General features: G+C 51.4%; 1 protein-coding gene across 2 annotated transcripts in view; it reads left to right on the top strand.

The window, feature by feature from the left end:
• The window catches only part of SLC13A3 (solute carrier family 13 member 3), a 75,040-nt gene continuing 61,096 nt past the window's right edge, over positions 1–13,944 (top strand). Inside the window, exon 1 of one of the 2 annotated variants that reach the window (XM_077873448.1) lies at positions 1–159. In XM_077873448.1, the coding sequence (XP_077729574.1) occupies positions 49–159 (111 nt within the window). In that variant the 5' untranslated portion in view covers positions 1–48. Of the gene's footprint in view, positions 160–725; positions 881–13,944 lie in introns of those variants that run through there. The other variant, XM_077873449.1, reaches the window with a different exon arrangement.

The following is a 13,944-nucleotide window of genomic DNA, read 5'->3' as shown; positions in this document are numbered from 1 at the left end:
TTAAGCCGGCGCCGGGGCCCAGGCGCGGGCAGTCCGGGCGATCGCGCGATGGCAGCGCTGGCGACAGTGGCCAAGAAGGTGTGGAGCGCGCGGCGGCTGCTCGTGCTGCTGTTGGCGCCGCTCGCGCTGCTGCCGGTGGTCTTCGCCCTCCCGCCCAAGGTAACGCCTCCTCCTCCCGGGCGCCCCCGGCCCTCCCCCCTGTACCCTGCCCCTCTAACCCTTTCCCCGCTGCGCCTGGAGCCGCGTCCCACGCAGCCGCCGGGATGTCCTCACTGGCCCGGGAGTGAGTCTCTCCTCTGATGAGCTCTGAGGATGCGCTGAGCGCGCGGTGTTCAACGTTTCACCCGACAGTCACCACGGTCCCCTGAAGGAGTGCCACGCTGTAGGGTCCGGGGCAAGTCCCTGAACCTCTCTGAACGTCATTTAACTCCCATGTGAAAAGGGAGGAAATGAGACCGTCGACCCATAGGGTTGTGCAGACGAGGCAATCTATGTAAATCTCTTAGAACTGGTGCCCAGCAAGTGCCCACGACAGGCACGCGGGCTGGCTTTACTCCAGGCCCCTTTCCTGATGGGAAGAGCCAGGGTTTGAGGAACCCTCACGGGGAGCCTGGCAGTGAAGCTTTGCCTTGCGGGGCATCGTTTTGTTTCAGCCTTTCCGTGCCCTGCAGGGGGGGAGGGTTATTTAGCTCAATTTTCCAGAGAAGAAAAAATGAGGCTCAGAGAGATGAAGTGACTTGCCCAGAATCACACAGCACGTGCCTGAGTGGGGATCCAGCCCCTGGCTTGCCGGAACCCAGAACTTGAGCACTTTCTGCACTCTCAGAGAAAGTAAATCCCTCCACCAAAGGCTGCAGATTGAGGTCAGGAATGTCACGATGTAAGTCAACAGCAGTGGGGCCTGGGAGAAGATGGCCTCACCTGCCCGGATCGGGTCCCTCAACGGTGCCTGGCCCATCTGGGGCATTATGGGAGGGCACGGACAAGGCTTCTACCACCAGGCGGTTGCTTCACTACCTCTCAATGCGTTATTAAATGTTCATAAAAAAGAAAAGCAGGTAGAGGGTGGAATTTAGTGGTACATTACCCAGCACCATGAGCAGAGACCAGGGGAGCTGGGCGAGGTGTTCAGAGAGGGCTGCATGGAGGAGGGAGCCCACCTTGGGCACAGGGAATAAGAAGGTGATACCAGCTGGTGCCAAAGAGATCCAGGTCTAATGTACAAACAAGCTTTCTGGTGTGGAATGATCCAGGCTCTTGGACTTCTTTGACATTGAAGAGAGAAACGACAAATGCCGGAATAAGATGAGGTCACTTTTTAAAAACCATCCCATTCCGGGGCAGCTGCTGACCTCAGGACCTTGGACCAACTTCCTTTCTTCTTTGGGTCTCGCTTTCCTTGTCTGCAAAGTGGGGCCGTCATGGCGCTGGCTTCTGAGAATTGATGTGAAGGGCTGGGTGAGGAAGTTGCCTCACTTTGTAGAGCATCACCGGTGGAAGGATGGGTGGGCCTGTGAGGTCCCAGGTGGAGCCCCAGGGAAGAAAAGAGAGCACGCAGCATCCTTCTCCCCAGCAGGGGCTTCTGCAGGCTTCTCTCTGCTCTGGCCTCTAGCAAGATCTCTGAACCCAGGGGCAGAGCCAAGTGTTACGGGGCCTGAAGTATATAGTATTGGAAGGGTGCTTTGTAAGAAAAAGTACACGGAGGGCTTGGGAGGGGCTCTGAATTTTTTTTTAATTTATTTTTTATTGGTGTTCAATTTACTAACATACAGAATAACCCCCAGTGCCCGTCACCCATTCACTCCCACCCCCCGCCCTCCTCCCCTTCTACCACCCCTAGTTCGTTTCCCAGAGTTAGCAGTCTTTACGTTCTGTCACCCTTTCTGATATTTCCCACGCATTTTTTCTCCCTTCCCTTATGTTCCCTTTCACTATTATTTATATTCCCCAAATGAATGAGAACATATAATGTTTGTCCTTCTCTGACTGACTTACTTCACTCAGCATAATACCCTCCAGTTCCATCCACGTTGAAGCTCTGAATCTTAAGCGTCATTAGCTTCACAGTGAATCCACTTCACTGGGTTGGGTGAGATGATACAAGTTCGAGTGGGGTTCCACTTGAACCCCAAGTGCCCCAGTAACATGCCAGTAGCCTTCTGCGATGGTGGTGGGGCTGATGAGTCAGGATTTGTGGGACGCTTCACTCTTACTATGTGCCAGGCGCCACGTGAAGAGCTTCTCAGGCATCGTCCTAGGTAACGTGCACAGAGCTGGGGAGACAGCTGCTCTCTGAGCATCCCGACTGACCAGGTGAGGAAATGGACGTTAGCAAGATTAGGTGACTTGCCCAAGATCACATACCCTGGACAGAGCCAGAAGGCAGGGAGTGTGCTTCTAACCATTGCACTTGATACTCTTTCCTCCGTTATCATTGAATAAGAACCTCTCCTGGTTCCCTACAGATGCTGGGGGCGGGAGAATCCTGCGTGTGGCCCTCTTTAAGTGGCTGATCAGTGAGGGCTTGCTCCCAGGAGACAGGTCTGGCTTCTTGGGGGATCTTAGCCTCCCTCAAAAATCTCTTCTCAGTATCCTCAAAGCCTCACCCCATATAATATGTATGTAATTATCATTATTTCATTCTTGGCTCATAATCACTGATGTTTCTCAATCTGATGTACAATGTGAGTCACGGCATCTTTAGAGAACATTGAACAGAGAACATTGCTGTTTTTATTGATCGGGGACATACGTTTAAAGCAAAGAGTGGGTGTGCTATGCAAACACAGGTTCCGGACAATTTCGGTGGTAATCTTATCCAATTTCAACCCTGTGATAACCTCACCAAACAAGGGCTGGGGGGCTAACAAAAACTTTATGTTTGCTGTGCAAATGTAGTTTCAAGGCAAGCATCCATAGTGTCAACTCCCACCCCCATTGTCACTTCTAAGCCTCTCTCATACAGAAATTCTAGAAAAACCCCCAATGTCACTTCTAAGCCTCTCTCATACAGAAATTCTAGAACCACCCATGCATGTGATATTGTACGTATGGGTTCCCAAAAACTTTGCAGGTGTCAGATCAGGAAAAACAGTGGAGAAGCCTGGGCATTTGCCATTTGCCCTATCTTGGGTCCTGGTTGTCCAGCTTGATGATGCCTCCAAACCACTGCTGCTCTGATGTCCTAGGAGTCTGTGTGGTTGACAGCGTTGGCCCTTGTGCACCTGTCCCCTGGAGACTGGTGAGCCAGTCTGCGGGGAGGTCAGAGTTAATCTGATGAGCAGATGGAAGTGGAGGGATGGGGGCAGGGAACAATTCTTACATTATGTCCTCCTGGCTTGGAACAGAACAGGAATGAAAAGGAGTGGGGTGTACTTCTGGAATGCAGTGATTGCAATTTCCAGTGCCACTGGAGGTTCCAGCTCTTGCTACAAGAGTGCTGGAAACATAGGAAGTCGGATGCTGCTGGAAGGATCACCTCAACATTTTCCAAGAATGGCCACCCTGGGAGATGGAAGTTTGGGAACTGGCCTTGGGCAGCTAGTGGGGATAGGTGAGACTGTTAAAGCAGCTTGCAAGTGAGCACTAGCTCCATACATGTGTTTGCAGGGGAATCTTGCCGCCTTTCCCATCTTGCACCCATACCCACAGAATGCAGATGTAGCCAGACTAACAATGTGGCCAAGATGAGTTCTTGCAATGGGTACTCACATGTGACTCTAAGGATGCTTCGAAGAAGAAGTACTGGGGAGATATTCTAGGCAGGACTGCTACAGGGTGTTGCACAGGCTGTGCACTGCACAAGGGACCTTGAGTTGGCAAAAAGAGACTGGACCTTCCTGCACTCCACCTGCCCAACTGTGTATCCTGGTGCAGGTGCATTTTGCCTGGTGCAGTGCTGGATCTACCTGAGGAAAAAAAGGAAAGCCTCCTTTCCTAATGTGCTGCTAGCAGCCAACTTGTTCTGGGGTGGTGGATCTTTTTAGAGGATGGTAGTACACCTGTAAGGTCAGAGGCCCACTTTTTTGCATTTGCCTAATTCTTAGGTGGGTGGGATTTAAGTGGATGATGAGGAAAATGGTCATTTCATTCCCAATCTTGACTCTTTAGAATCAGAACTGGATTCTCATTCCACATACTTGCTCTGTGACCTTGGGCTCAAGTTTCTTTACTTGATAACATGGCCACAAGATCACCTCGCTCCCTGGTTATTTTTTGGGTCCCGTGAAATCATATATAGTACCTGTGCCATAACTTCCTGCTTTTAAGTTCAGTGCTCAAGGTTTGTTTCACCTCTCCTGAGCCGTACCTGGGCAACAGAGACCCAGAGAAGTCAAAGGATGGATAGAGCATGGGCCATAGCACTGAGAAGGCCTGCATTTGGGTCTTGGCTCTGAAACTCAGATGGGCAGCTCTGCATTTCTGAGCCTCTGTTCCCTCATTTGCGAAGCGAGGACTCACACGTTTCCCCAAGGGCTTTATGAGCCTTAATTAAGAAATTGGAAATTGTCCTGTGCTGTGCTGAATGTAGTGTGAGTTTATAATAATAACTGTAAAAAAATTTTCCCCATTTATCCTATACTGTTTTATATACCTTTCAAATTTTGTTTATTTACTCTTCACGTCAGCCTTAAGAAGAGAGAATAAGGATGATCCCCATTTTTACAGATGAGGAGAGCAAAGCACAGAGAAGTTAGGTAATGTTCCTGAAGTCACACAGTTCCTCAACATTACTTTGTTCACTTCTCTTGGTCCTGGGTTTTGAAATGAAGACAGCATGGCCAGGGTTCTTAGAGACCTTGAGTCTTTCCTTAACAGGGACTTCCCAGAAAAACCCCATAGATCCAGCCCTGTGGATCCAGTACCTTCCTAGTGCTTTAAACTTGTATTATCTCACTGAACCCAGAGAGCTCAGACAGGGAACCCCCAAAATGGACTAGGATCCGATTTTGTTTCCATCATCCAAATCATTGCCCACAACATTTTTGCCAGGTCCCCTTCCCCTGCTCAGTATTACTTACTTAATTATATTCCTATCATGCCTACCCCCCATTTTTTACATTATTGCTGCCTTACTACCTGCCTCTCCTTTCCTTTTTTCTTTTTTAAAGATTTTTTAAAATTTATTCATGAGAGACACAAAGAGAGAGAGAGAGAGACATGGGCAGAGGGAGAAGCAGGCTCCCCTACGGGGAGAGCCTGATGTGGGACTTGATCTCAGGACCCCAAGCATCACACCCTGAGCCGAAGGTAGACGCTCAACCACTGAGCCACTCAGGCGTCCCTTCACCCCTCCTTTTCAAAAAACTTAAATCCAGTGACTTAAAAGGAAAATTTAATATCAAGACCACGTATGGGAACCAGGATCACGAATGACCAATAGAAGAAATGCAGCAAATATCCAGTGTTGGTCGATTGTGGCTACACGCGCTGCCCGCTTGAAGCTGAGGGCCTGAGACCTATCCTTTCTGTGTTGCCCAGGGAGGCAAACGCTCAGGAGAGGCGTTGAAGACAAGTTTAGTACCAAACTGAGACTTGGCTTTGGAAGAAATGAGAAGGAGCAAAGAATCCGAGTAGTAAAGAATCTGCAGAAAACCTTCACGAAGCTCTCTGACTCTCTGACTCTGACGCAGTCCCCGGTCTGATAAGAGGATTTCTTCATAGTCCTTTCCTTGCAGGGGTTTTGTGATCAAAGATAGGTTTATTTGCAAACACTCCATCTCAGATGCTCATACATTTTGTTTCTTTTGAGGTCTATCCTGTACATGCCCCCCCTCCCCCATGGAGAGATCTTTGATGCTGACTGTGGGGGAAGGAGAGACGCTTGTGGTGTTTGGTGGAATGAGCTAGTTGACATGGTCAGTCCTGAGCCTCAGTTTATTCGTATGGAGATGGGGTCTAATCCTACTGAAATGCGTTCATGCTTGAGTGCTGGCTTGTAGTAAGCTCTCGGTAAATGTCAGCTGCTGCTATTACAGCCCCTGTCACTGCGGTTCAGAATTTGGGGCTCATACTAGCTCAACTGCCACCAAGAGGTAACTGCGGTCCAGAGAAGCAAGTGGGTTGCCTGAGGCGTCACAGTGAAGGAGTGGCAGGGTGGAGGGGGAGCACCTTCCGCCCTGTCTTTGTCCACTGATCCCCATCTTAGGCTTCTGGCTATCATGTGTTAACTAGCAATATTTAATCTCTGAGCCTAACTTCTAGGTGAGGGGTGAGGGGAATCCAGGTCAAGCTCCCTTACTTCTGTGCAGATCACAGTTGGCCCTCATCAGAGAATATAAACAGCAAATATTCGTTGATCACTTACTAGGAGCTCTGGCCTCTTTGCTCCCTCTGCTACCACATTAACCTTGCCTCTTTCTTACATATCTCAAAATTGTCCTCACCCCCAGGGCCTTTGCACTTGCAAGTTGCCTCTGTCTGAACTGCTCTTTCCCCAGATGTCTGCAAGGCTTGCTTTCTCACTTCATCTCCGCTCAAAGATGACCCTCCTCAAAGGCTTTCCCTGACCAACAACAACAACAAAAAATCCTCCATTCTCTTCCCTGCCTTACCTTATCACTATCTGGCAGTTTATTATGCATTTAAGGAATGGGCAAGTCAGGGTAAGCAGCTGAGGATTGGCTGGTGCAAATCACTTCAATGGGCTCTGGGGCGCAGGCTGTCCCCTAGGTGTCTGGTACCTGACCCTCAGTGATTAAGGCCGGTGGGTGGATCATGGCCTGGAGACAGAGAGAGCCAAATAAGAGAGGTGGTTGCGGGTGTGGGCTTTGGATTGGGCAGGTTTGCATCTGAAAAACACCTGAGTTATTTACTATCACGAGGAACTAGCTAGCCCTGGGAGGGGCTGACCTTTCAGAGTTATCAAGGTCCCAAGATATCAGAGCGTCAAATTCAGAAACTAGAACACACACTTGATTCGGTCTTCCATAGTCTTCTCTTCTCGCACTGTGATCTAGCCTCGTAGGCCTTCTTTTGGTTCTTCAAACCCACCAAGCTTGTTCCTGCCTCGGGGCCTTTGCACTTGCTGTTTTCTCTGCCTGGGTTGCTCTTGCTGCTGATCTGCCACAGTTGGATCTTTCTGGTCATTCAAGTCTTAGCCCTAACAAGCACCTCTTCTGAGGAGTCCTCCCGGATTACCCCTCCTCAAGAATACTTGTCCTCCTTACCCCACCGGTCACTCTCTACACCCTCCTGTTTTATTTCCTTCGTGGAATTCATCACAGTCTGAATTATGGTCATTATTTGCTCACTGTCTGCCTTCAAAAGTAGGCAGTGGGCAATGGAAGGGCACAGCTTGTTTTGTTCCCCACAGCATCCCCCGTGCCTGGGACAGCACCAGACATGTAGTAGGTACTCAGGAGACCAGTGAATGATTTAACTTGGATTTGAACCCAGGTGGCCTTGATTTCAGAAGACATGAATTTTCAGAAACTCCAGACTGTGGCATTTGTGGAAGACCTGAGCTAGAGGCAGCATTCTGGCTCTCCTTTCTAAAGTTGGAAAGACCGAGGCCCAGAGAGGGCCTGAGGGACCTTCCCAGCTGCTCCCAGCCAGGTGGTCCCAGAACCCTCATCCCTGCCCCTGCACGCTCTCCGGCAGGGTCTGACCCTTTGCCCACATGGCCCCCTTGGCCTCGGAGCTGCTCCTCTGAGGCCCGGCCAACTTTCCACTTTCCTGGAGCTCCTGCCAGGTGTGTAAACAGGCCGATGTGATTCCTGGGGATGCAGCAGGGAGCAAGATCGTTTCCCGACCAGACGCAACAGGACAGTGCCCTCTGGACTGATGAGCAGGACTTTCTGCCCTCCCTCCCTTTCCCCTCCCCCCCCTCACCCTTGCCCAACCTTGAAGACAGAATCAACACCTTAGCAGAGCCAGACCTGACAGGGGCCTGGAACAAGTCACACCCGTGTTCCTGAGCTGTTCTTTCCCGCTGAGATGCATCAGGGGAGAGACACACCAGGACACAGTTCAAAGCACCTCCTGCCAGGTTACTTCCCTCCTCTGAGCCTCAATTTTCTCATCTGCAAAGTGGGCATATCAAAGCCTACTTGCTGGGAAGACTTCAAAACATCTGACACAGAGTAGGTGCTCAGGAAAGGAGCCTGGCTGTTGCTATTTATCTGCATTATGGGGGTACCAGGCTCTTGGCTCTGCTCCTTGTCCCTGAAACCTACAGGGCGAGAGGCAACCAATGGGGATGAGCCTGTGTTGTTGGGTAGAGGGAAGCACCAACACACAGAACGGAACAGTGATCCCCAGCTGATAAAGAAGTGGGAAGAGGGCTGAGGGGACCACAGGCCCCTGCTGGCCAGCCCGGGGGCTCTCTTGGCCCGCCTGTCCCTTTGCTCTACTCTCCTGCGTAGGTCCTTATCAGCAGTCTGGGCCAAGATGGGGATTTGATTTCAACCGTATAAGCTCTGTTACAGGAATGTGCTGGGGTCCCTGGGAGGCTGCAGGAAGTGAATTCAAGCTTGTTGATGGCCTGGGCCACATGCCTTATCCGTGCCCCAGGAGGCTCCTAAGAGTCGTAGCCAGCACCTCTCCAGTACTTATTAAGTGCCAGGCCCAATTCAAAGCACTCAGCATATGCTTGCTAGCTCATTATGCTCACCACGGCTCTGTGGGGCAAGTGCTGCTCTTGCCCACATTCACAGATGGGAGAACTGAGGCACAGAATGATTTAGCCACTTGTCTACACTCCCAAGGCTTGGAAGCTGCAGACCCTGGCATTCTAGCTCTGGAATCTGTGCTCTTAGCCACGACCTGTGATGCAGGGGTGATGGACACATTTTATAGATGGAAAGGTCAAGGCTGAGAAGTGAGGCCACTTGCCCAGCACCTCACAGTCACTGAATGAGTAGTGGGGCTGGCATTTGACCCTTGGCCTACCTTGTTGAAGGCCCACACTCTTGCCTGGTTGGGTGGAGGCAAAGGGGAAAGGAAGTGATTGTGCCGCCTGCTGTCAGGGACATCAGGAAGAGTTTTCCAGAAGACAGAGATGTCATCCTGGCCCGAGTAGGAGTTTGGAAGTCTCAGGATGCTCTCTGAAGACAGGAACTAACATGGGGTGGTCATACATGATGGATGGGAGCTTGGATTTGGCTGCTTGGGTTCAAATCCTGGCTTTTTAATATGCTGTGTAACCTTAGGCCAGTTACTTAACCTCTCTGTGCCTCACCTATAACCTGATAGTGTCATAACCAATAATGTTTGTAAAGGTCTCAACAAATTTGACCTGATTTCATGGGCAAACCACCTACTACGTTCCAGGTTCTGGGAACTGCTTTAAATCAGTGAGTCTCAAGCATTTTGCTCCACAGGAGACAATTGGCAGAGTCTGGAGACATTACTGGTTGTCACGACATGATGGAGGTGTGACTGGCATTGAGTGGGTAGAGGCCAGGCATGGGGCTAAACATCCCACAGCACGGGACGCCCCTGCTACAGCGACCTCAGGCCCCGAACTTCCGTGGTGTGGTGCTCCAGAAGCTCGCCTTCTGTGTGTTCATTGTTTTGATCCCCCAGCCGGCCTGTGAGGCAGGCACAGTCAAATCCCATTTTCTGTCCAGTACTCAGGCCGAGGGTGCCTGGGTGGCTCAGTGGTTGAGCGGCTGCCTTCGGCTCAGGTCATGATCCCAGGGACTTGGGATCGAGTCCTGCATGGGGCTCCCCGCTGCTTCTCCCTCTGCCTCTCTCCTGACTTGCTCTCTCTCTCTCTCTTTCTCTCTCAAATACATAAATAAAATAAAATTAAAAAAAAAAAAAACAAAAGAAAAAGGAAGCAGGCCTTGGGGGTCTGTGCTTGCCTGTGGGCCACAGCCTGGCTGCAGAGGCCTCACTGGTGGGGAGGATTTGGAAATACCCCTGCCGCCCAGCCTGCTCCTGGCTGTGCTGGGTGGAGCTGACCCCTCGTCCCCTCTGCCCCAGGGCTCTCAGCGGGCGACACACTGGTCCGTTGGGAGAAACAAGAGAGGCCCTTGTTCTCTGCCACTCACAGCTACTTGTCCCCATACTTTCGCACTTGCACCTTCCTCTCCTGACACACTGCTCTCCCCGCCGCCTCTGTGGCCCCTTCTCTTTGAAAGGCCTGGAACTTAGCAAAACCTCGGTGAGGGGTGTGTGTGTGTGTGTGGGTGCTGAGCAGGGCGTTTTACAGCTGAACCCCAAACCTAGACGTGTTGGCACTTGGCTGGCAAGTGTATCTGAGGGGCGCTGACATCTGGGCCGAGAACATGGGGTGTCCAGGCCAGGGAGCCCGGCAGAGGCCTGGGGCTGCACCCTGCTCCAGGGTCATCTCCCTCCTCTTGCTGGGGGACCAGGGGCTTGAGACCTGTTCTGAAGGCACTTCTCACCTCTGCTAACCTGACGCCCACCTAGGGGGCCTGTTTCCATTTCCTGCTCCCCACCTTTTTTCTTCTGGGGACCTAGATTCCTCCAGACCTTGGCTTTTTTCCTTTAGGAGAGGGGTCTGCCTGGAATCCCTGGGCTGGCGTGTCCTTCCCAGAACCACTTTCTGGGGGAGAGGGGCAGTGTCGTGAAAGTGTGAACACTGACATGACACCAAACTTCCGGGAGTCCTCTTGCTCCCTCTCTTCCTGGCTGTATGACCGTGGGCAAGCGACTTAGCCTCTCTGTGCCTCAGTTCCCCCTCTGTAAAATGAGGACTGATAGGACCTACCTCGTAAGGGTGTTGGCTCATATACCTTGAATACTTGGGGCTGTGCCTGGCCCATAAGAGGTACTAGGTCAATAGTTGCTATTAGTGTTATTTTACTACTAGTGGTAGTAATATTTGCATTACAAATGAGCTTGGGGATCCAGGCTCTGGAAGTGCTTTACAGAGTATGAGGCTTACTCCTGGGTCCTCTTGGCCTCCTCCCCGCACTCACTGTGTGGGTTCTTGGGTCTTCTGAGCCTCTGTTTCCTCCCTTATAAAACAGAATAAGCTTTTCCTAGGGGCTGCAGAGATTCAATGAGATAGAGCTTATCAGAGAGAAACCTCTTTTTCTTAGTCTGAAGTCTGGAACCCCAGAAGCCTGAGAAGGGAGGGATTGTGGGCAACAGAGGGTCGTTGTCAAAAGGGGCTTGGAAACTCCATAGGTCAGGCCTCTGCAGCAGGGGCCAGCTTCCTCCAACTCCCCATGTGTGCCACTGGGGCTCCCAGGATGCCTGGAGCAGGGCCTGCCTGACCAGAGTATGAGTGGAATGATGGGAAATAGTAGAGAATTGAAAGTGTTAGGAGCAGGACAGACTCCTAGTGCAAAGTAGTGGGCGCACAGGATATGGCCTCAGCTGACCCGGGTTGCCCGCTGGTGTGGCCAAGAACTTGCTCCACGAGTGACCAAAGCATGTGCCAGACTCAGTTTCCTCATCTGTCTAATGGGCCTGCCTACCTCATGTGGCCATCGTGAGGATCCAGGAAAGCTAAGATTTTGTTAACAGTAAAGTGCCTCAGGGCCCCTGGGTGGCTTAGTTGGTTAGGTGGCTGCCTTTGGCTCAGGTTGTGATCTCAGGGTCCTGGGATGGAGCCCCTCATTGGGTTCCCTGCTCAGTGAGGAATGTGCTTCTCCCTCTCCCTTTCACCCTTACTCATTCTCTCTCTCTCTCTCTGCACTCTCTCTCTCAGACAAATAAAATATATATTTTAAAGAAAACAGTAAAGTGCTCTGCAAATAGTAAATTACAAGCAGGGATCCCGTCTACCTTGTTCATTCACCAATGTACCTTCCAACAAACACCTGGCGCACAGTAGGTGCTTAATAAATATGTCCAGAAGGAATGTGGAATAAAATGACTATTTCCTGTATGCCAGGCACTGTCCCCAAGTGATTAATACATTCGGTCAAAAACTATTAATTGAGCACCTACTCAGTGCCAGCTACTATTCCAGAGGAACATGGCAGTGAACCATATAGTTGCAAGTCTTTGTACTTATGGAACTGACATTCTAGGGAGGGAGACATTGAAAAAAAGAAACCAGAAAAATAAGATCTATGGTATGGCAGATGGTGATAAGAATAAAATCAGGGAAGGGGAGCGGGGAGTTGACAATGGAGGTAGTGCAATTGTAGAGTCAGGAAGGTTTCATTGAGGAGGGAATATTTGAACAAATACTGATGGAGATGATATTTGAACAAAGCTGAGCACATATAAAGGAAGAGCAAGGGACGGAGGTGCAAGGGCACTGAGGTAAGAGCATGACAGGTGTTCATCAAATGATCTTCCTGGGCCTCAAGACAACCCTTCCCAGGAGACAGGCCCTTGGCCCCCTGAACATGGAGACACTAAGTACCAGGGCATAGCTGGGATTTAGAGTCACATCCTCCTCTTGCCTTCAAGCCAGATTTCACTTTTGGCCAGAGAAAGGGCTCCTGTTAGTACAGGCCTCCAAAGACGTGGGGAGGGGCTCTTGAGAAGCAGGGCGGGTAGGGAAGCCCTGAGGGGGGCTTTAAGTGTACCCCTACCCCACGTTGGGAACTGAAGGGCCCTCTGGACAGATGGGGACACTGAGGCCCAGAGAGGGGAAGGAACTGCCCAAGGTCACACTGTGGGTGGCTTTCTTTTTTCAGAACAATGTGCTCTATCCCCCTTGGGCTGAGCCCGGCCGCTGGGGCCTCCCGAGTCCCATGGGGCTCCCCCCCCCCCACTAATAAATGATTAGTGAAGCTTGGACAGCCGTAATGTGTGAGCTGCCCCAGGAACACTTTTAATGAATGTCTTCAAGAACTTGAACTTGTTAGAACATCTGCTAATGAGTCCAGGGGTCTAACCAATCCAGTCCAGAGGAATGGTAGGAGGGTGAGGGGGCTGGCCTCGGAGGTCTCCCGAGGCGAGTCCCCCCACACACACTTTTTCCTCTTTCCCCCCTTGAGTTTTGGGCCCAGATGGACACAGGTGGGTCTTAACTGCTTCCTCGGCTGTTTTCAGGCACAGGAGAGGAGAGCCCTGGTGGGAAACCAGACCAGACTTCTGGGCTGCCGCCACTGTTTCCTTCTGGATCACCCTGGGCTTGTTTCCGGCTTAACCTTCTAAGCCTCAGTCTCCTCCTGGAAAATGGGCACACTAACCTCAGCTCTGCGTATCCTCAAGGCTGAACAGACCCAGAGAGGATGAGACAGGGCTTATAAAGTACTTTTCTGTTGAGTGTCCTTTTGTTTTCTTTAATACCAGAATGTGTATGGAACAAAAGTCACAATACATGTAAAGGAGCTCAGCCCAGCACCCGCGCAGAGTAAGCGCTGGCTGTTACTGTCACTGCTATTTTCCTTGCTGGGCCTGGTCCAGGGCCCTGGGCTCAGACCACATGGAGGGAGTCCCACTCCATCTCTGCCTAGAAGCGCACCCATGAATCAAAAAGTGGGGGTACCTCTCGGTGCCTATTTTCTCATTTCCAAACGGGCTCGTGTGCTGAGCAAGTGAGTTAATGCATGGCAAGGGCGTGCTCGGCAGCTGCCAGGAGAAGCCCTCAGTAGATGGTAGCTTTATAGTCCTCATCTAGGGCTCATACTGAGGCAGTGTGACCTTGGGCCAGTCACCCAAGCTCTCTGAGCCACGGCAGGCTGGGGACGGCAGTTGTAGCTGCCTCATGGGGCTGTGTGTAGGATTGAACAAGGGAATCCCTGGGAACCTCCCTGGCCCGGTAACAGTGCTCCATGCCACAGCTGTGGTATCGCTCTGAGCCAATGAGCGAGAGTCGCTGGAGAGACTGGGTGGGGAGTGGAAGGGAGAAGAGAGGAGAGAGGGGACGTGCCCCCAGTCTGTGGGGCTTTCACAGAAGGGCCACGGCCACACTCCCTTTGATCTCTCTCCCAGTTTTCTGAGGATGGCGTAACATGCCTCCTGATGTACTGATGAGGACCCAGAGGCCCAGAAGGGACACCTTTCTGTCCAGAGCTTGCAGCTGGTTGAGTGCTAGACCAGGCTTCACCCCCAGAACTATGC

Source organism: Canis aureus, chromosome 26 (genome assembly GCF_053574225.1).
Source record: "Canis aureus isolate CA01 chromosome 26, VMU_Caureus_v.1.0, whole genome shotgun sequence".
NCBI lineage: Eukaryota > Metazoa > Chordata > Mammalia > Carnivora > Canidae > Canis > Canis aureus.
Note: the sequence above shows the minus strand (reverse complement) of the source record. Positions and strands in the feature narration are given on the sequence as shown.